This window comes from Nicotiana tabacum, chromosome 24, assembly GCF_000715075.1.
Source record: "Nicotiana tabacum cultivar K326 chromosome 24, ASM71507v2, whole genome shotgun sequence".
Lineage (NCBI taxonomy): Eukaryota > Viridiplantae > Streptophyta > Magnoliopsida > Solanales > Solanaceae > Nicotiana > Nicotiana tabacum.
The window spans coordinates 110,461,720-110,484,240 of NC_134103.1; the positions used below are offsets into that span (position 1 = coordinate 110,461,720).

Consider the following 22,521-nt stretch of genomic DNA (forward strand, 5'->3'; position numbering starts at 1 on the left):
GAATGGTAAACTCAAAGCCTTTATCTTCTATTTTTATCTCCGTCGGAGCACTAATACCATCACCTTTGATTTTGATTCTTGCCCATTTAAGATGATTTTTCAGAGATGTTTCTTCCTCTGTTTCCAGCCAACCTCCACAGTGGTCACCAATAGCTTTGAAAATTTTCTCAGTCCAAAAGTGCAATGGAAGACCCATGGCTTTAATCCATGTCGAACCTCTTGTTTGCAGGGAGCAGCAGCACCCAGAGGTTGGAGACCACCATTCCAGAGAAATTTTTGCCCGTTTCCACCTCCATTCCCCTTGAAGAATGTGTTCCGCCATGTGTTTGTTAGGTAACTGGAACAAGAACCTTGATCCACCGATCTCATATACATCAATTCCAAAAACACTTTTCCAGGAGCTCACCGACCACCTCCGGATATCAACAATAGTTGGTTTCTCTACAAGGCCTTCCTCGAAGCTACCAACAACACATCTACCCAACAGACCTTCATCAGCATTTAGAACACCACCAGAAATCAAAATTCTATTTTTGGGGCCTTTTGTAATGCGTGCTTCATTTTTTTTTGATAAGGTAAATTGTATTAATCAAAAGGGAGAGAACTCCCGTATACACAAAGTATACCAAAGACGTAGAGAATTTACATCAGAACATGATTCTCTACTAATGCGTGCTTCATTAGACTCCTTCGTCTGCCATTTACTGTTTTTGACATATTGTGTATAAGAAATTTTGGAATCTACCTTTCGGGGGCCACTTGTAATAAATGGTCCTCTGTCTGCATTGATGAATCTTCTAATCTTTAATGCAATATCATTCGATCCCACATGAAATGTTACTTCAGGAATAATAGTTACTGATCTTTTGTCACCTTGGATTGATACAATGCTAATAAATCTTCCAAACTTCTTGTTCTTCCTGGAACTGAAAAAGATTGAGTACTGCTCCTTTAATTTCCATTTCCTTACATGTGTGCCAGCATCTCTTGAAGCCTCCTGAAGAACAAAGCATAGCCATTCCATTGTTTTCCAGTTGAAAGTTGTTCTATGCATCAGATTATGGCTCATTTCCACCCAATCGAACCATGTTTCTGCCCTTGACTTGAGTCGTGTAATATCATAAGATTTAAAACCTGCTGCAAAATAAATCCTATTTCCCCCCATAATGAAATAAAAGAAGTTTTAAGATTAATCACTGATGAATGATTAATAGTAAAACTCTGAAAAGGACGGCGGAACTGATTAGATACTGCCGGAAAAGAAGTGATCTTTTCTAGCCTTGTTAGATGTGCCTGAGAGCATTTTTTACCCGCTTACACTTTTTTTGTATATTGGGATGTCACTTTGTAGAAGAACGAGAAGCCTTTCTCTTAATTTAAGTGATTTTTCCATCTTTTCTGGGAGTATATTGCTAACTTTTTTCCCCTTAAATGATATATTCACATTCCTTTACCTGATATTGTGTATTTTTACTGAACATGCGGCTTATCTTATGCTATGTACAGATTCTTAGTGCATATGTGAAAAGCATGGAAGACCATGGCTATATACTTCATTTCGGGCTGCCTTCCTTCTCCGGATTTATGCCGAAAGATAATCAATCAGGTAAGCTTCATGTCTGCTCAAGTACTCCCTTTTGATTCTTCGTCTGATTTAACAACAATAGTAGCTGTACCTAGAAGCTTCATATAGAAAACAATTGGATCTATATATCTATATGTAGATCCCTCAACTACCTTGATTTATTAAACCACATAAAGCTAGGAAGGGCTAAGTTTATTTTTGTGGCTCTTTTGTGCCGTATTTATCTGGTGCTTGGCTGCTGTTTCTTGAAATTGTGATCCTGATAATGGTGCAAAAAGCAAAAGGATATACATTTTCTTTCATGTATTTGCTTGAAGGGAAAAAGAAAGTTGAGTGTAGGGAGAACCCAACTTCCTTCTAATATCCTGCGGAAAGAACTTAATATAGATGATTGACAATGCAAACCTAAAAAAAATTAATAAGCGCCTCCTTTTTTAAGAGTTAATTTTTATTTAGAGAAGTTCACACAATTTAACAAGGGATTAGGGCAGAGAAATGTCTTTATACGAGCCTTATTAATCAGTGAATATTTTCATGTGCTTTTCCAAGAAAAATATTAGATCAAGGTGCACGTTTCACAATTAAACAAATAAAAGTGTGTCATCTTTGAGAGTTTAAACTTTTAGTGAGATGATTCATGCTATTCAACAGAATGCTTTTTCTCCGGGAAAAATGTTTGTTCCCCTACTATCTTGCTCACCAACCTCAAATGCAGAAAAGTCAACTTTCGTCTTTCAGTTTCAGGCACTATTTCCCTTTTCCTATAACTAAAATAAATTTGATGTATTTGTATTTTGAGGATGTCATATTTTGATCAATGTTTCCTTTCATTCTGAGATATGCATGTATCCTCTTTTGGCAATCCCAAGTTGTTTGCCATATTACAACAACAAACCCAGTGGAATCCTCGTCAAATGTTTGAGCCGGAGGCGTTGGCTGAGTTTCTTAGTTCTTTACCCTCTCTGTAAAGTTATCTTTTAGATGTACTCCTATCCAACTTTTTCTTAAAGTTGGCCCCCTCTTTACATCAATAAAATTCTCTCAGTTACCTATAAAAAAAAAACCCAGTGGAGTCCCACAAGTGGGGTCTAGGGAGGGTAATGTGTACGCAGACCTTACGTCCACCTTATGAAGGGTAATGTGTTTCCCATGTTAGTGTAGTGAATTTCAACCTTTGAAGGGCTTCTTTATGCCTTATTTTTCGAATGTTCACGTGTTATGACAAGGGGACCCGTTATCTTCAATGTTATTCATACTGAGCTTGTAAATGTTCAGCAAGATGATGTATGGAATCAGAAATTGTGCTGTGTGATAGGTTTCTCAGCTTACATTGGAAGGTGATACTAATATACAAGTTTATTATCTTTCTTATGCAAACGATACACTTGTGCTATGTGATGCTAAGTAGGATAAACTACATCACCTGAAAGGTACTCTTGTGATTTCAAGCAAGTTTCAAGTCTGAGGAGAAATCTTAAGAAGTCTGAAGTAATTCTAGTGGGTCAGGTCGACGACATAAAGCAGGTGGTATAGGTATTCAGTTTTGAAGATAAGAAAGTATTGTAATCTGCTGAAAGTGCTGGACCATTTTCAGCAATAATCTTGCTGCATTTCCTTGATATTACTTTTGATTACTTCTCTTTTTCCGAGTTCTTCCAGTGCAGTATTCTTTTTTCTCTTTCAGATACCAAATTGGTACATCAGTCTGTTCGTGAGAAAAACTTCTTTGGCACGAGTTTGCTACTAGAGAAATTGCTGTCTGAATCTCAGTTAACTTTATTTTGCATATTTTCTTATTTTTCAATATCATTAGGTCATATTGGAAACACAAATAGAATGTGTTCTGCATGATAAATTTAATTTATTCATTGTTCGCCTTATAAAAGATTTCTTGCTGCTGGCTTGTTCCTGAGGCATTATTATCAATTTTTCGTGAAAGGCACTGTTTTATATTATACCAAACTCCTTATCTGCTTTTTGATATTGAACCTAATTTCTTATCTGCTTATATCCTTTTTACAGCAAATGTGGAAGTTAAGATTAGAAGCGGGCAGCTGGTACAAGGGGTTGTTAAAAGTATTGATAGAACACGTAAAGTAGTTTATTTGAGTTCGGATCCTGATGTGGTCTCAAAATGTGTGGTATGTTTTTTGAGTTTATTATACTGAATGGATTGCTGTTAACTTTTGCACTGTGTTCCTTTTCATTGTCTTGTCCATTTTGCCTCAAGTTGCATTCATGTATAACATACACATTTTTTACTTCTGTACAGACCAAGGATCTTAAGGGTATCTCAATTGATCTTCTCGTTCCAGGCATGATGGTTAATGCTAGTGTGCGTTCAATACTTGAAAATGGAATTATGTTATCATTCCTCACGTACTTTACAGGAACAGTAAGTTTACTGTATTTCAGTCCTGTTCACCAGAGTTTTGCATCTCTAGTTTCATTGTTTCCATCTATTCATTTTTACTTTGTGCTGCTACAGGCTGATATGTTCAATCTGCAGCAAACTTTCCCCTCTTCCAGTTGGAAGATTGATTATCCTCAAAATAAAAAGGTAATAACTTCTCACTCGTCTGTTTTAAGGAGCGAAGTTGGTTCTTTAAAGGCTATGTGTATTGCCAATTTGTTTTGTTGGTCTAGACTGTACCCTATCAACAATATTGATCATCTTTTGGATTTCATTAGTTCTTTAGCTCTGGCTTAGCCAATTATGTATAGGAGCCGGAATATTTTTTGTAAGCTCAAATGCCAAATCATGTACTTCTTGCATCTTCTTGATGCCATCTATTGAAATCACTTACTTTATCAAACAAAAAAAAGGAGCGAAGTTGGAAAGGATTTTGGAAGAATGCTTCAAATGGGCATGTCATATAAATTTATGCAAGTTGGTCTAAGTAATCATTGCGGATCATGAATGAAAGACTTGCTACACCAATATATTCTCTTCCTTTTAAAAGAATGAGCTTGTCCTTTCTAAAATACAAACTAAATAACCATTGAAAATCAAGGCATTTACTTGGTTCCTAGCACATGAGGTTCTTAATACCTGCGGTTTGCAATTTTGCTAATGTCAAGATGACCTTACAAATCCATAAGCTGTCATTGTTGCATAATGTGTAGGAAGATTGTTGCATAATGTGTAGGAAGAGCATTGCAAAGTCATTCTCATGTGTTCTTGCATGGCTATGCAAATCAAGGTATTTACTTGGTGCTTGCTACCTGAGAGGCTTAACACCAGTGATTTGCCACCATTAAAAAGACTTTCCATATTCATAAGCTGTGATGTAGCACAATGTGTAGTAAGAGCAGTGAAAGTCATTTTCATTTGTTTTTTTAGAAGGAAGAGTCATTCTCATTTGTTTTTCCATTTGTGCTTTTGTATGGTTTAGATTGTTTGGGGATACTTTTGCTGCTCCATTATCGAACACCGAGTTCTTTTCCTTTATAAAGAAAAGAAGATTTTATGGGTTCAATATAGAGGACCTGAAGTCCTCTCAAACTAGAAGTGGCAAACATGAGTTATTCTAGAATTTAAGAAGACCGGGTTACCCAGTGTGTTGTATATCAGTTAAGTTTACATTAACCATTGCCCTCTATCCACAGAGGGGGTAAGGTAATCACTTTATCCCAGACCAAATACTGTGGTAGATATTTGTCATGAAAATCCTAGCAGTTCTCTCAAGCCAAATACACCATGAGGCCACAAATTTAGGTTGGAAATTGTAAATTGATGCTGGAGCTAGAAACTTTCACCAGTTATTCAGAATAGCCTCTTCCACAAGTTGTAGGCAAACTTACGATGTAGGAAAGGTGATTATGGCCTTAATTACTGGTTACTGTTATTGCATGTCATCTATTTTTTCGTTTTTATGCTTCTGTTACTATTTCTACGGTTATGCTGACGTTACTGATGAATTGTCTCTTCTTGTTTTATTCCCGTCTTCATGAGCCGAGGGTCTATCGGAAACGGCCTCTCTGCCCCATCGGGTAGGAGTAAGGTCTGCGTACACACTACCCTCCCCAGACCCCACTTTGTGGGATTTTACTGGGTCGTTGTTGTTGTTGTTCAGTCTATTTAGAAACAAGAATCATGCAGATGCCTTCATTTTAGAGGAGTATTAGATTTTCAGTTTAGATTCCAAAGAAAAAGGAGAGTAGGTTTGGGATTGCACTAAGTAATGGTTTTTACTTCAGCAAATTCCTCATGTATCCACCTCCTACACCCTTGTATCAGATCAAGGGAATGTTGAAATCAGATGGTGTTTTAAGTAAAACAATTAGATTGCCTACCTCTTTATCATCTAAAACGCAAAAATATGGAACTTCCACACAAAATTGCCTCCCTCTGAAGAATAAAAGTTACCTAATGAGGGAATTTAGTAGATAAAGGAGTAATTCCCATCCAATTATCCTCCCAGAATTGAGTGCAAAATCATTTTATCATGAACAAGAGAAAAGAAGGAAGCATATACCTGCCCCCAGTGATTTGGTCTAGTGGAAATGCAACTCGTGATGTGTTGGTTAGGTGCACATCAGAGGTTCGGATAGAAAAAGAGCATAGTGTTAAAGTGGAGAAGGGTAGAAGGGTGGGCTCATTATCCACCAAGTTTCGAACCGTGCACCATTGGCTCGTGGTGTTTTCTCGGTTATCAAAAAAAGAACGAAGCATATACCTGAAATTAATGTCAGGGGCTTAAACAATGGTGTTAACTCGTATTTTAGCATCCCAACCATTGTGTTGCAGCCCATATTTGTTCTTGATTACAATTAGTGAGTTTTAACGGTTGATATTGAGGTTTTAGTCACATAAAAAAATGGCAAGATAATCGAGATGTTCACTGTGTACTGTGGTTATTTGGTCAGATCTTCTACAACACTATACAGGATACAGGGGTTTTCCGGTCCTCCATATGGTGTGACGCTGATGGCAATCAGCCTTTCATGATATACACTTGACCGATCTTCAGCGAGATTGTAGAACTTTATGTTTAAGCTCTATAATGATAGACGGCCATCCCTCTTTGTGCTCTTCTTCCCTTTAACTAATATTGTTCTTTCTTTCTCTAAAAAGAAAATTAATGAGTTGCCAAATACGTTTATCCTGGATAGTGTATTTGAATATTTAGGGACTTTTGTGTATTGAGTTTTCTTGCTATCTTTTACTTTTTTCCAGTTAGATAATTCTCTCTTCTTTAATTTCAACTAGCACTTTATTTACTTGGTGTAGGTTAATGCTCGGATACTATTTATTGATCCCTCAACTAGAGCTGTTGGTTTGACATTGAATTCTCACCTGGTTCACAACAAGGCTCCTCCTGCAGTAAGTTCATAAGATCCTAAGTATCCTTCTCTATCAATTCTAAAATATTGCAAGTTGCAGGTTTATTGTTTGCATATGGAGAATTTTCTAATAAAGCTGTTCATTTTATTGTACATGGCTTTCACTTCTTTGATCATAGAAGTGCCTTTGCTTAGATGAAACTTGGAATGAGGACAAATAAGATTTTGGATTATAGGAAGAGAATATGGCCCTAAGATAGAGCTGTTGGAGAGAAAAGATTGTTTAGTCAATCTTAAAGATTAGATTACTTTGAGGACATTAGGGCTATAATGAAGACACAGACCTCTGGACCTTTTGCATCTTTCAGGATGGTTGCAGGAGAAATCATCGCTTGTTCTATGGATGAATCTTGCTAAGGCGTTTGATTCTCTACTGTGGATGTTATAGGCCCGATTCAAATGTTATTTGTAAGATAGTTGTGGTTGGGTCTGTTCCAGTTCCTTCAGAGATGCCAGTCTTACCTCTAATTGTTGGGCCTCATTTTTCTATACTTGCTTTCAGTACACTTTTGGTTTGATCCAGCACATACATATTGCATACCTGGTCTTGCCCTTCAAAATGCTTAAATGGGAAAGCTGATGGAATGCTGCTTCTATTGGCTGCTTATAGCCCTACCTGTCAAATAAAGAGGAAGTATATCTACTCTTGTCGTATGTCGTAAGCACTGAGCTGTGCACTTTTCATGGTTCTTCCTTGATGAAGCAAAGTACAATTTTACTTTTGGTGTTTAAGATGGAAGCTATGAGGTTGCCACCCGCATACAGTGAAGCACAGTTCAAAACCAGCAAGCAACCTTCTAATATCTACAAATTAGAGGAATTCTCAGTAAAACACGGTTTTCTGTTATTTTAATTTATGAGCTGATGACATGCAAGTTTTTATGGTAGCAAACTTTTATCTATCTATTTAGTTAGTCCTATTGAAAACACTCAATTTCGGCTACAGTGCTTCTACTGTGTCGCGAACTAAGTATGCATGCATCCTTGCTTTCCTTGTATCAACTCCATGTTTATATTAATCATTTAATATCGTTAAATTAAACTGATTTTTCTGTTGTGCAGCTTATCAAGGTTGGGGATATTTTTGATCAATCAAAAGTGATCAGGATTGATAGGGGTTTGGGCCTTTTGCTGGAAATTCCCTCTTCCCCAGTTCCAACTCCGGCATATGTCAATGTAAGGATATTCCTGGATTCCATTGTTTTTGGGCCTTAATATTTATGCCTTTGAACACAACTTTCACTTTCAGTAAAAAATTGGCAAGTTTTGCAGGTATCTGACGTTGCTGATAAGGAAGTGAAGAAGCTGGAGAAAAGCTTCAAGGAAGGGAAAGTTGTCCGCGTTAGGGTTCTTGGGTTTAGGCATCTGGAAGGACTTGCTACTGGGGTTTTAAAGGTCATACTTGTTTACTGTTGGAAATTATTCTTTTGGTTCAAGTCAATTTTAGATGTTGAACTGGTGTTGGTCCAGTGCAAAATGTGATAGAGTAAATTCTGGTATACTTGTATGTGGATACCTTAGTTGAAGAACTCTCTCAAGACATTCTTTTGGTTCTTGCTCTAGGAACTGGGGCACGACGCGCATTGAACATTACCTTCCTCTTGATTTCTCTCTGTTCTTTGCCTCTCTTTTCTGTTTGGTCTTGAAATGCCTTTTGCATTCTTGCTATGTGAATGCTGATTAAAAAACACCTATACTTATTCTCAATTTTGTTGGGTAGAACTGAAGAGTTCCGTTACTATTCTTTTCCCTTTTTAATTAGAAGGGGGGGGGGGGGTTGGAGTAGGGATATGGATAGATGTTGCATTTTCTTTCGGTTTCTTGTTATTAGATTCGCGGAGCAGGTCTAACCATATGCTCTCCTTAATTAACTTTTCTCTGCAATCCCAACACTTTCCTTATCTTTCCTTTATTTATGAACAGACCAGTGCATTTGAGGGATCAGTTTTCACTCACTCAGATGTCAAACCTGGGATGGTGGTAAAAGCTAAAGTCATTGCAGTAGACAGCTTCGGTGCCATAGTTCAATTTTCTAGTGGTGTGAAAGCACTTTGCCCTCTTCGTCATATGTCAGAATTTGAAATCATAAAACCCAGGAAAAAATTCCAGGTATTCCAGATTAATGTGCTGGTGTTTTTTATTTCATCTCATTGGTTTTGACCTGTAGAGAGTTGTTGATATCTTTTGCAGGTCGGAGCAGAATTAGTCTTTCGTATTCTTGGTTGCAAGTCAAAGAGGATTACTGTTACACACAAGAAAACACTAGTATGGCTCTTTGAATCAACTTGCTTGTCGAGAGTACTTGAACTTATTATTCTCCAGTTTGACAGTGTTTTTTTCTTTTATCTTGTTTCACCTACTGATGAGTTTCTTATCTCAAGTCTTTTATCTATATTGCATCTTTTTTTGTCTACGGATATGTTTCTGAGCATGAGCCTCTTATCCATATAGTGTTAGTACGGTGCTGTTCATGATGCAGAGTCCAAAAGGTCTTTGCGTCTTTATGCTAAACGTAAACAAAGCTTTGGCATGACTACTTCCCAAATCTTTTTCTACTTGTTTCATAGCTGATCCTATCCTCTCTAACATGGTATTCCGGTACTAGCCCTCTCAAAAAAGATTATCTACAAGAGAGTAAACTTTCAAGAAATTCTTTGTTTGCACATATGTAACAGTTTCATAATACAAGCAGAAAAGAGAAACTAACCCATTTACAGTGCCTATAACCATCAAAGAAATGAGCTTGGCAAAAGATAAAATGAGTCCTATCATGCAGTAATTTTTTGTCGTTTGTGGAATGAAAGGAACCAAAGATGTTTTGATGGAATCTCAACTCCAAATCACACTCTCAAAGCTAATTGTTTGCTTACCCTTTTTAGCTGGGTTAAGTTAACACCTGTGATTAGCACTAAACAATTTTTGGACTTTGTTAGCACCATAGTTATAGATTGACACATTGTAAAGGGTCTTACATACTCTTATTTTTATGTATTTTTGTCTTCTGCTTCTGTAACTATGCATCTACTTGACACCTCTCTAGTGAAATACCTTCAAAAAAAAGAAGATAAAATGAGTCCCATTTCAATTTATCAAGGGTGCATTAAGACCCACTTCTCATTGGTTGGCATGGGCTGAGCCTAACCACAATTCACAACCTATTAACTTTTTCCTCTATCTAGCTTGGAACCTATTTATTGAGTAACTAGCACTAGCATAATTGGGTTTGGTACCCGACACTTTGCGTTATAGTCAGCCCTTGTTCTAGCATATTATTTGCCTATGAGTAGTACCTCTCTCATGTGAAGAGGAGAAGCACAGATGCCCCAGTTAGGAGGTGTGAGAGGTTGACCTTGGTAGGTAGGAGGAGAGGTAGAGGTAGGCCAAAGAAGTATTGGGAGAGGTGATTAGGTAGGACTTGGCGCAACTAGAGCTTACTGAGGATATGACCCTTGATAGGAGGGTGTGGAGGTCGAGGATTAGGGTAGAAGACTAGTATGTTGTCAAGCGCTTTACTTTTTCTTTCTCATACCGGTAGCATTAGTGCTAGTATGGTATCCTTCTTATTCTTAGATTGCTATTACTACATATTGTTGAGTGCTATCTTTCACTTTGGTTTTCTTAATATCTCACTGTTGTTACTACTTGTTGCCACCGCTTCTTTTTATCTTTATCATCTTCTTTTTAGCCGATGATCTATCGGAAACAACCTCTCCGCCTTCCCAAGGTAGGGGTAACTGGTAAGGCTTGCGTACACACTACCCTCCCCATACTCCAAGAATCCATTGGGTTTGTTGTTGTTGTAGTAGTAGCAGCTCGCTCATGCATATGTGTAGCTATCACTAATTCTCCTCTCGCTAATGAGGAGTAGAAGAAAACTGAAACATATATGTTGGGTAAGAAGAACATTGGTTTTTCAAATTGCCTTATTAAGTTTATTTTAATAAAGCAATCAAAGTCTGTTCCTTTAATTTTGTCTTGCATACTGCATAATGTTTTAGTAATTTGTTTTTTCTTTTTTCCATCTTAGATTCTATACATTGCAGTTTTCCATCTGGATGTCTAAGATGGTTGCATTTTGCATCTCAATTTCTTCTCTCAAATTGCAATTAAGTTGCAGTTAACTTTGTCAGAAATACTATAAAAGTTGAAAGAGAAAAATAGAACTGCTTGAGAATGTAGACAACAACAATACCAACCCATTAAAATCCCACCAGTGGAGTCTGGGGAGGGTAGAGTGTACACAGACTTTACCCCTACCCTAGAGGGGTAGAGAGGCTGTTTCCGGGAGACTCTCGGCCCTTTTAGCAAGCATATGAAAATCAGATAAAACAAAAAGCATCAATGCCCTGATACCAGAAAAGGAAAAAAGAGCAAAAAGGGCAATCATATAGATAATTGTTCTACTCGTTAGCTTTCTCCAGATACTTCTGCTTTTCTTCTTCAGTCACGAAAGCAGTGTGGCTTTTTCCAGCAACCGAGCCCTCACGCGCCCTCACGCGTCGCCAACTTGCCTGTTTTTCCGGCGACATCTCAGCCACGCGCCGGTCTGTGGCTTTTTCCGGCGACTTTTTAATTTTTTTTCTTCAGATAGCCTCTTCTCGAGGTTTTTCCGAGCCTTCCCGTGCCAGTTTCACCAAATTCCGACGACGTTTTCTTTTTCCGGCCATTAAACCCCAAATTCTGGCGATTGATTCCTTTGTTCAGTACGAGAAAACCTTCCTCCCTTCCTATATACTGTTTTCACCCACTGTGATTACTGTTATTCCAACTATTGAGGCTTTTTTCGGCCAGCTTTTTCGGGACAACCGCATTTAGAATATGGTGGATTGTACAGAGAGAAGCTCTTTCTTCTCTCTAGAATCTAGAAAACTGGAAAACATGTCTTTTATCAAAGCTGTCTCTTGGCCAGCCCTAGAACTTGGGGGAAGATGCCATCGAAAGCTCGACGTAGGGCAAGAGCTGCACTTCTCGCTGTCCGAGGAGCACACTCTCAGGCGCAAGGGTTTCTTGGAATCTAGTCTCATTGGGTCTTTCTCCAAATGGGTTGGTTCTCCAGAGGCTGTTAGGAACTGGGCAGCAAAGGCATGGAATGTCAAGGACGGGCTGAAAATATCGCAACTGGGGGACACTCAATATCTCTTTCGTTTTGTTGACAAGTCTCAAGCTTCAGAAATTCTTGTAAGAGGAAACAAGTGGTTCAATGGGAACTTAAATCTAGACAGATGGGTGGAGCATGATGGGTGTCTTGACCCTTGCTTCACTGGCAAAACATTGGTGGTCAACATGGTGGGTCTCCCGGTGCATCTTTGGTGTCTTGACCTATTCAAGACGATAGGGGAAATCTGTGGAGTTTTTATTGATGTCACTTGCAGTTTACATGATCTCTCGCGAGTGACGATTGTGGTAAGGAAAGGGGGCAGAATTCCTGTCTCCACTGTGGTGGAAGATGGCTACTTGAGTTATAAGGTTTGGTTGACCCCTGAATTTCGCCCTATCTTTATGCCTGTGATAGTGGCGGAAGAAAATGGAAGGTCAAATAGAAGGGAGGGGAGGAGAAATCAGTCTCTGAGGGGAGGGGAGGGCTCACCGGATCACTGGATTAAGCCGGAATCAGACGTTAGATCGAGAAGAGACGGGAGGTTTGAAACTGGGGGAGGAAGACAAAATTTTAACAGGAGGGGAAGACGTGAATGGGTTAGTGATGCGGGCTGGAAAGATAGAATGGGCCGATCCTCCTCTAATTATCATAGGGCCGGGCAAGTTTTCAGCAAGTATAGGCCTGGGCCTCCTCATATGGGCCCAACAACTTTCCCCAATGCCATTAGAATTGATCCTAATGGGCCCAGATTATTTCAAACCGCGCATGATAAGGCAACTAAGCATATGGGAACAATCGTTCCTCCTCCTTCTGGCCATGGTGCTTCACACAGTGGCACTCCTTCACCGAGCTCCAGTGACCTGTGCCCCTCTACGATGGCCGCTGCTGCAGGGGCAGAACCGGCTAAAGATGGTGCTATTAATCCACAGCCCCCCGCCTCTGATGTACCCAGTTCCATCAACCCCTCACCTGCTCCAGGGCTTAGTTGTGCTGAGGTCACACATAAAGTTACTTCTTCTTCTAGGGAGATTGTTGTGCATGCCCCAATTGATGTTAGTGTCGGACCAGTACTTTCAGTTAATATGCCGCCAAGGGTTCCATGTTCTCTTCCTCCATGCTACCCTACTGATGGTTATGGACATTCCTATAGCAACGGGGTATTAATTTCAGAGGTTGCTGCTCACTCAAGGAAATGGTGAGACCCTTTCGGAGGTTAAAACTCCTAGTGCTAGCAATGCTATGGTCCTGTATTCCTCTGGTAGTAGCAAGGAAAGGGTATATATAGAAGACGCTTGCCCAATTTCGTCATGGATTGGACGATGGGATATGTCTTTCTGGATGGAGGATAAACTATTAAACTTAGGGAAGTTTCTAGGTGTTTCTGTTGAAGGGAAGGAAGATAGGGTGTTAGAACTGTTGAGGGAGATTGAGCAACAATCTCTTTACGATGGTGCAGGGAGGGACTTGGGTAAAGTTGTTAAGCAAAATAACTTAGGGGATGTAGTGGTGTATCAGAGAAGGAGGCGAGTGTGTGACAGAGAGAAAGGGACCTCGGCTAGGGGGGGTGGGGAAATTGGGGCTATTGTCGCTTATGGAAGTTAAGATCCTTTCATGGAATGTGAGGGGGATGAATGACCCAAACAAAAGGGCCATCATCAAAGTGGGAGTTAGGGAGTGGGGTACCAATCTAGTTTGTTTTCAGAAGACCAAAATGGAAGTCGGATGCGATCGTGAGAAGTGTCTGAGGAGGTAGTTGGGTGAAATAGGACTGGGTCCCAGCAGCGGGAAGTGCCGGGGGCATTCTACTTATGTGGGATGATATAAGCTTGGAGGTTAAGTAGATTAGGAAGGGAGTTTTTTCTTTGGCAGCTCTCGTCAAAGATAGAGTGAGTGGGGTGGAGTGGGGATTTGGGGAGTGTACGGGCCGGTAGGGGAAGGGTCCAAGGTGTCTTTCTGGGAGGAACTGGCCAATATTATGGGGGAATGGGATATTCCATGGGTTCTAGGGGGAGACTTTAACACTATTAGATTCCCGGAGGAGAGATTAGGGTGTAGTGTGTTTTCGAGGGCCATGGAGGAGTTTTCTGACTTCATCAATGATCACCTTCTCATTGACCTTCCTCTGTCAGGGGAAAGGTTTACTTGGGCCAGGGCGGAGGAGTCCAACTCAAGGTCTAGAATTGATAGATTCCTGACATCTCCCTCATGGGATGAGCTGGTGCCGAATGTGCTGCAGATTCCTTTACCTAGGTTGACTTCAGATCATTTGCCTATTTTGCTAGATGGATACAGAGGGAGGGTGTGTGTGTGCTCCCTTCCGATACGAAAACATGTGGTTGAAAGTGCTAGGATTTAGTGACAAGGTGAAAGAATGGTGGACAAGCTACGGGGTATCAGGGACACCTTCATTCCGTCTTTCGAAGAAACTTAAATTGCTCAAGTGAGATATTATTAGGTGGAATAAGGAGGTTTTTGGGAGGGTAGAGGTTAAAATGAGGGAGCTTATGCATGAATTGGGGGATTTAGAAAGAGGGGAAGGGGCGAGGGAGTTAGATGAATCTGAGAAAGCGAGATTGAGGGAGGTTAAGAGGGAAATAGTCGAGTTAGCAATAGCTCAGGAGACTAGTTGGCGGCAAAAATTGAGGGCGCTCTGGTTAATGAAGTGGGATTCGAATACCAAGTTTTTCCATAGGGTGGCGGTTGCAAATCGAAGGAGAAACTTCATAGAGTCCTTAGTTGTGGATGGGGTGAGGATTGAGGGAGAGGAGGAAGTAAAAGGGGCGATGACGGGGTTTTATGAGAACTTATATAAAGAGGAAGTTAGTTGGAGGCCGACTTTGGGGGGAATAGAGTTCAACCATATAGGGGAGAGAGACAACGAGTGGCTAGAAAGGGTTTTCGAGGAGGAAGAGGTGCACGAGGCTGTGTCGAGTTGTGCTGGTGATAAGGCCCCCGGGCCTGATGGTTTCTCCTTGGCTTTCTTTCAGCTCTTTTGGGACACCATCAAGGGGGAGTTGATGGAAGCCATTGAATACTTCCGTGTTATTGGTGTTTTCGAGAGAAGTATCAATACTTCCTTTATTACTATTGTGCCTAAGAAAGAAGATGCATCTTGTATCAGAGACTACATGCCTATTAGTCTCGTGGGGAGCATTTACAAGATTATTTCTAAAGTGCTTTCCAACAGACTTAAGAAGGTTCTTGACATGACTATTTCGTCCTCCCAGAATGCGTTTGTGGAAGGTAGACAGATCTTGGATGCTGCTTTGGTGGCAAATGACCTTGTAGACTCCAGAAGGAAAAATAGAGAACCTGGCTTCTATGCAAGCTGGACCTTGAGAAGGCTTTCGACCATGTCAATTGGGAGTTCCTGGACTTCATTATGATGCGGATGGAGTTTGGGGCAAGATGGGGGGATGGATCAAGTTTTGCATTTCCTCAGTCAGATTCTCTGTCCTGGTTAATGGTAGCCCGTGTGGTTTCTTTGGCAGCTCCAGGGGTCTCAGGCAAGGTGACCCCCTATCCCCCATGTTATTCATACTAGTGATGGATGCTCTGAGCAAAATGATGGATCGTGCGGCGGGCGGAGGCTTCTTGAGAAGATTTTCAGCTCCGATTGGGGTGCTCAGTGCTCGAAGAGTCTAACATTTGCTTTTTGCGGATGACACTGGTTTTCTGTGATGCCGATATGGATCAGTTGACCTACCTGAGGTTGCTAATATTGATGCCTTGTCTTATGTTCTCAGATGCAAGGTGGGCTCCCTTCCCACTACTTACCTGGGCCTCCCATTGGGCGCTTCATATAAGGATATTACGGTTTGAAATCCAGCGATCGAGCGGGTTGAAAAAAGATTAGCAGGCTGGCAGAAACGGTATTTGTCAAAAGGAGGTAAGGAAGGGCTCATCAAAAACACTTAATCGAGTATGCCCACCTATTACTTATCCCTGTTGCAAACACCGGTGAGCATCACAGAAAAACTGGAGCGACTTCAGAGGAACTTTCTTTGGGATGCGGCGGATGGAACTAGAAAGTTTCATCTAGTGAATTGGCAGACAGTCACTTCCCCAAAGAAATGAGGTGGACTTGGAGTGAAAGATCTTAGGGTATTTAACAGAGCTTTAATGGGGAAGTGGTATTTAACAGAGCTCTATGGAGGGAGGTCATAGTAGAAAAGTACGATTCCACGGGAGGGGGTTGGAGGACCAAGGCAATCACAACAGCTTTCGGGTGTGGCATGTGGAGGAGCATCATGAAGAATTGGGAAGCATTCGGTGGCAACATCACTGACAGGGTGGGAGATGGAAGGGGAATCAGCTTTTGGAATCATAGGTGGTGTGGAGAGGATACTCTGAGGGTCTCCTTCCCCCACGTCTTCAGAGTTTCAAACCAGAAGGAACTGATGGTCCAACAGATTCGTAAGGAGCATGAAATGGGGTAGTATGGGACTTCTCATTCAGAAGGAACATGCAAGATTGGGAGATTGCGTAGCTCCAAGATTTGTTGGCACTGCTATATGGGCAAGACAGGCCCCAGCCATCCTGCCACTCTTAGGAGATGGGGATTGCGCGGCGATGGTTTGTTCACCGTAAAGTCCTTTTACCAGAGTATGTTGGTGAGATAGGAGACCACTTTTCCATACTCCTCGATCTGGATTTCTAGGGCGTCCGCGAAGGTGTGCTTTTTTGCATGGCTAGCGGCGAGGGAGTGATCTTGACTGCTGAAAATCTCCGAAAGAGAGGAATTACACTTGTTAGTTGGTGCTACATGTGTAAAAGCTCAGGGGAAGAAGTTGATCACCTTTTGTTGCATTGCCCTGTGTCCTCTGCTTTGTGGAGGGCAATCCTGAATCTTTTTGGTGTTCAATGGGTGATGCCAAGCTTTTACACATGTAGCACCAACTAACAAGTGTAATTTCCCTCTTTCGGAGATTTTCAGCAGTCAAGATCACTCCCTTTGCCGCTAGCCAATAATTTCCCTCTTTCGGAGATTTTCAGCAGTCAAGATCACTCCCTTTGCCGCTAGCCATGCAAAAAAACACACCTTCGTGGGCGCCCTAGAAATCCAGATCGAGGAGTATGGAAAAGTGGTCTCCTCTCTCACCAACATACTCTGGTAAAAGGACTTTACAGTGAACAAACCATCGCCACGCAAGCCCCATCTCCAAGAGTCGCAGGATGGCTGGAGCATGTCTTGCCCGTATAGCAGTGCCAACAAAACTTGAAGCTCCGCAATCTCCCAATCTTGCATGTTCCTCCTGAATGAGAGGTCCCATACTACTCTCCCTTCATGCTCCTTGCGAATCTGTTGGACCATCAGTTCCTTCTGGTTTGAAACTCTGAAGACGTGGGGGAAGGAGACCCTCGAGAGTATCCTCTCCACACCACCTATGATTCCAAAAGCTGATTCTCCTTCCATCTCCCACCCTGTAAGTGATGTTGCCACTGAATGCTTCCCAATTCTTCATGATATTCCTCCACATGCCACATCCGAAAGGTGTTGTGATCGCCTTGGTCCTCCACCCCCCTCCCGTTGAATCATACTTTTCTACTATGACCTCCCTCCATAGAGCATGCTCTTCTACCCCGAATCTCCACGGCCACTTTCCCATTAAAGCTCTGCTAAATACCCTAAGATCTTTCACTCCAAGTCCACCACCCTTCTTTGGGGAAGTGACTGTCTGCCAATTCACTAGATGAAACTTTCTAGTTCCATCAACCGCATCCCACAGAAAGTTCCTTTGAAGTCGCTCCAGTTTTTCTGTGATGCTCACTGGTACTTGCAACAGGGATAAGTAATAGGTGGGCATACTCGATAAAGTGCTTTTGATAAGCACTTCCTTACCTCCTTTTGACAAATACCGTTTCTGCCACCCTGCTAATCTTTTTTCAACCCGCTCGATCACTGGATTCCAAACCGTAGTATCCTTATATGAAGCGCCCAAAGGGAGGCCCAGGTAAGTAGTGGGAAGGGAGCCCACCTTACATCTGAGAACACCAGACAAGGCATCAATATTAGTAACCTCACCTACCGGGAAAATCTCACACTTGCCGATGTTGATTTTGAGTCCTGATACTAACTGAAACCACTGCAGGACCTGCTTCAGGTAGGTCAACTGATCCATATCGGCATCACAGAAAACTAGTGTGTCATCCGCAAATGTGAGACTCTTCGGGCACTAAGCACCCCAATCGGAGCTGAGAATCCTCTCAAGAAACCTCCGCCCGCCGCACGATCCATCATTTTGCTCAGAGCATCCATCACTAGAATGAATAACACGGGGGTTAGGGGTCACCTTGCCTGAGACCCCTGGAGCTGCCAAAGAAACCACACGGGCTACCATTAACCAGGACGAAGAATCTGACTAAGGAAATGCAGAACTTTATCCATCTCCTCCATCTTTCCCCAATTGACATGGTTGAAAGCCTTCTCAAGATCTAACTTGCATAGTAAGTCGGGTTCTCTATTTTTCCTTCTGGAGTCTACAAGTTCATTTGCCACCAAGGCAGCATCCAGGATCTGCCTGCCTTCCACAAACGCATTCTGGGAGGACGAAACAGTCATGTCAAGAACCTTCTTAAGTCTGTTGGAAAGCACTTTAGAAATAATCTTGTAAATGCTCCCCACTAGACTAATAGGCCTGTAGTCTCTGATACAAGATGCACCTTCTTTCTTAGGCACAATAGTAATAAAGGAAGCATTGATACTTCTCTCGAAAACACCATTCGCATGGAAGTATTCAATGGCTTCCATCAACTCCCCCTTGATGGTGTCCCAAAAGAGCTGAAAGAAAGCCAAGGAGAAACCATCAGGCCCGGGGGCCTTATCACCAGCACAACACGACACAGCCTCGTGCACCTCCTCCTCCTCGAAAACCCTTTCTAGCCACTCGCTGTCTCCCTCCCCTATATGGTTGAACTCTATTCCCCCAAAAGTCGGCCTCCCACTAACTTCCTCTTTATATAAGTTCTCATAAAACCCCGCTATCGCCCTTTTTACCTCCTCCTCTCCCTCAATCCTCACTCCATCCACAAATAAGGACTCTATGAAGTTTCTCCTTCGATTTGCGACCGCCACCCTATGAAAAAACTTGGTATTCGAATCCCCCTCCTTTAGCCAGAGCGCCCTCGATTTTTGCCGCCAAACTAGTCTCCTGAGCTATTGCTAACTCGACTATTTCACTCCTAACCTCCCCCAATCTCTCTTTCTCAGATTCGTCTAACTCGCTCGCCCCTTCCCCTCTTTCTAAATCCCCCAATTCATGCATAAGCTCCCTCATTTTAACCTCTACCCTCCCAAAAACCTCCTTATTCCACCTTATAATATCTCCCTTGAGCAATTTGAGTTTCTTCGAAAGCCGGTATGAAGGTGTCCCTGATACCCCATAGCTTGTCCACCATTCTTTCACCTTGTCACCGAATCCTGGCACCTTCAATCACATGTTTTCGAATCGGAAGGAAGCACGCACCCTCCTCCCTTTGCATCCATCTAGCAAAATAGGCAAATGATCTGAAGTCAACCTAGGTAAAGGAATCTGCAGCGCATTCGGCACCAGCTCATCCCATGAGGGAGATGTCAGGAATCTATCAATTCTAGACCTTGAGTTGGAATCCTCCGCCCTGACCCAAGTAAACCTTTCCCCTGATAGAGGAAGGTCAATGAGAAGGTGATGGGGGGAGAGAAATAGGAGAGCTTTTGAGGCGATTGAGTCTCCTTTTTCACATCTTAAGAATAGTCTTTTATCTTTGATCGCTTTTTGGTGCACTCATTTAGCCCCGACTTGTATAGAAGATTGGGCGTCTTTTGTAGAGAATCATGTTCTGATGTAAATTCTCTACGTTTTGGTATACTTCGTGTATACGGGAGTTCTCTCCCTTTTGATTAATACAATTTACCTTATCAAAAAAAAAATGTTCACCGGACATTAGTATTTGTTTTGATGACTATCATGTTTTATAATCTCATTGTTCTTCTGGATTTTTGATATGGTTTTAGCTTTTTGAAAGATGACATCAGTTAATATGGGCATTGGGTGTTTGGGTGAGACATGTTGAAGTGGGTTAGTGGTGGATCCCGCCCATTATTAGGCTGAACTCGTGTTGGCTTGTAAAATATTCATTATGTTGCAGTTAGACAAAAAAAAGCATTATGTTGTGTTGAACCATTCCGTGAAGCTCATTTTGAGTCCGCACGTAATACCTATCTGGGAAAAACCATCCATTTGCCTCCCGCGCTGCAAAATCCATTTAACTGTTCATCTGTTCTATCACTTGCTTCTTATCCATTATATTGTTGCAACCTTGTAATAAATTGGCATTTAAGAAAATTAACTATTTGTCACTCGCTCATCATTTGGCCGTTGTTAACAATTTGTTCTTGGTGTCTTTTGTAGGTTAAATCAAAACTTGAAATCCTTGGCTCTTATGCTGATGCTACTGAAGGACTAATAATACACGGATGGATAACGAAGATTGAAAACCACGGTTGCTTTGTCCGCTTTTACAATGGAGTACAAGGATTTGCCCCTAGGTTACTCCCTTGCAATTCACCCTCCAAACTAAATGCCAATACCTATCTGTATTTTTGTTATTTTATCATGTGTGGTAACACATTGACTTTTGGCTTTTCTTTTCACTTCTGATCTGATTATGTTTCTGTAAACGATAGTACTTTTATTTCATTCTGTTCCTTCATCAGTTAATCATTTTTACATCTCTGAGAGGATTAAATGTGTATTACCTATATTTTCCAGACTTCTTCTTTCTCTTCTGAGTTATGAGTTTGCTTTACCAATTCTATGAATGTGGACTGATATAATGGCAAGTAGAATATATTCTAGATTAGCTTTAAGAATCTCTTTTCAGAATTGAACTCTGTTATTATCTGTATGAGATTACATAATTGCTTTGTAATGGAAAGTTGAATATACTTGTGTGGATTAGCTATAATCTAATATGTTATTATTTGTATGAGATTACTGAATTGCTATTATCCGATAAAACATTTAGAGTATCAAGAAGAGTGCAATAGAAGTTTACTGAAGTAGTGAAGTGTTGCAAATTGCCTTTGCATCAGCGCTGCTCGTGTCTTCATAATTTCTTCAAATATGTGCTCTTAGACTATCATTTGCGGATGTTAACTTTTTCATTGAAGGAAAATTTTATTATTCTTCTTCTTTGCGTTCTGACAGATTGAAATAAGACTTAATGTAAATTAAAATGAATTGGATGATCAAAAAATGATTTTAAGATCAGGGTAAAGGCTACATGTGATCTGAGATTTGTCAGTATATTTGGCTCTGTGTCAATTTATATTCTGCAGCGTCTTATTGGAACTGATGCTTCCATTTATATCCAGATCTGAACTTGGACTAGATCCGTGCTGTGAAATAAGTTCCATGTATCACGTAGAACAAGTGGTGAAATGTAGAGTTACCAGTTCTAATCCGGCTTCACGGCGTATTAACCTCAGTTTGACAACAACACCCTCAAGGTTTGTTTCTTTTTTGTCTTCGTTAGAAGTTGCTTTAATATTGTAAAAAGAATTCATTTCTAACATGAAAAGAATGCATTTCTAACATGCTCTTGAATATTTTTTCTTATTCCTCTAATGAGCTTCCGTTAGAAGAACATGTTATGTAGGAATCCTTTTTCATTTCTATTGATGATCACTCTCAAGCGGTTGAAGAAACAGCTGAATATTTTTCATAATGAGGGGATCAACTTTTCATATGCTTAAATATATGAAGTTCTTGTATTCCAGTAATGATGTCAGCAATCTTCTTTAATAAATGGACTTTATGTGACAGTATGTTGCTATTGTTATTGGATGTAAATTTTGTGGATCTTCAATACATGGATGTATTGAAATTAATATTTTTTGCAGCTTTTTTGCTTTCTTCATGGTGGTTTGTTAGAGAGTTGGTGTCTCTTGAATCATTGACATCTTTAGACTGAAAAATTTATGTGACTTTCAAGATTTTCTTCACGAAACCACTTTATTGCCATATTGATCAAATATGCATGTCTCTTTGCCCTGTACTCATACGGCTTTATTTTTGAGGTTGCATTTTCTGGATTGCATTTTTTTGATTAAATAAATGATTCCTCCATTTATTTGAATGTTAATGCTAGGGTATCTAGCAATGAACTGGTCAAACCAGGAAAGGTTGTTTCTGGAGTGGTTGAGCGAGTAACTGCCGATGCAGTTGTCATAGATGTTACTGCTCAGGGTCATTTTAAGGGCACAATCTCTCCTCAACACTTGGCTGATCACACTGGTGAATGTTATGCAATTGAATCCTTTTTCCTCCCTCAATTGCTTTTACAGATTCCCCTTTTTTATGTCCTTGTGCACTATATGCATCAATTATGCGTTTAATATTCTTGTTTTTGCCACTTTGCAAGGCCATGCTGAGTTGATGAAGTCTGCCTTGAGGCCTGGGTATGAGTTTGATCGGCTTTTGGTTCTTGGTACTTTTTCTATCCTACATCC

The 22,521-nt window shown here is 40.8% G+C and overlaps 1 protein-coding gene across 3 annotated transcripts in view; it reads left to right on the forward strand.

Annotated features, from left to right (window-relative positions):
* The window catches only part of LOC107783659 (rRNA biogenesis protein RRP5), a 57,755-nt gene that overhangs the window by 16,546 nt on the left and 18,688 nt on the right, over positions 1 to 22,521 (forward strand). For all 3 annotated transcript variants that reach the window (XR_012706466.1, XM_075247051.1, XM_075247052.1), the window contains exons 5-17: positions 1,507 to 1,606; positions 3,608 to 3,726; positions 3,858 to 3,980; positions 4,074 to 4,145; positions 6,819 to 6,911; positions 7,994 to 8,107; positions 8,204 to 8,326; positions 8,855 to 9,040; positions 9,122 to 9,196; positions 20,420 to 20,556; positions 21,385 to 21,519; positions 22,161 to 22,306; positions 22,434 to 22,499. Coding sequence is in view for 2 of the 3 variants with exons in the window: in XM_075247051.1 (XP_075103152.1) it covers positions 1,507 to 1,606; positions 3,608 to 3,726; positions 3,858 to 3,980; positions 4,074 to 4,145; positions 6,819 to 6,911; positions 7,994 to 8,107; positions 8,204 to 8,326; positions 8,855 to 9,040; positions 9,122 to 9,196; positions 20,420 to 20,556; positions 21,385 to 21,519; positions 22,161 to 22,306; positions 22,434 to 22,499 (1,489 nt within the window). In the remaining variant the exon portion in view is untranslated. The remainder of the gene's footprint in view (positions 1 to 1,506; positions 1,607 to 3,607; positions 3,727 to 3,857; positions 3,981 to 4,073; positions 4,146 to 6,818; positions 6,912 to 7,993; positions 8,108 to 8,203; positions 8,327 to 8,854; positions 9,041 to 9,121; positions 9,197 to 20,419; positions 20,557 to 21,384; positions 21,520 to 22,160; positions 22,307 to 22,433; positions 22,500 to 22,521) is intronic.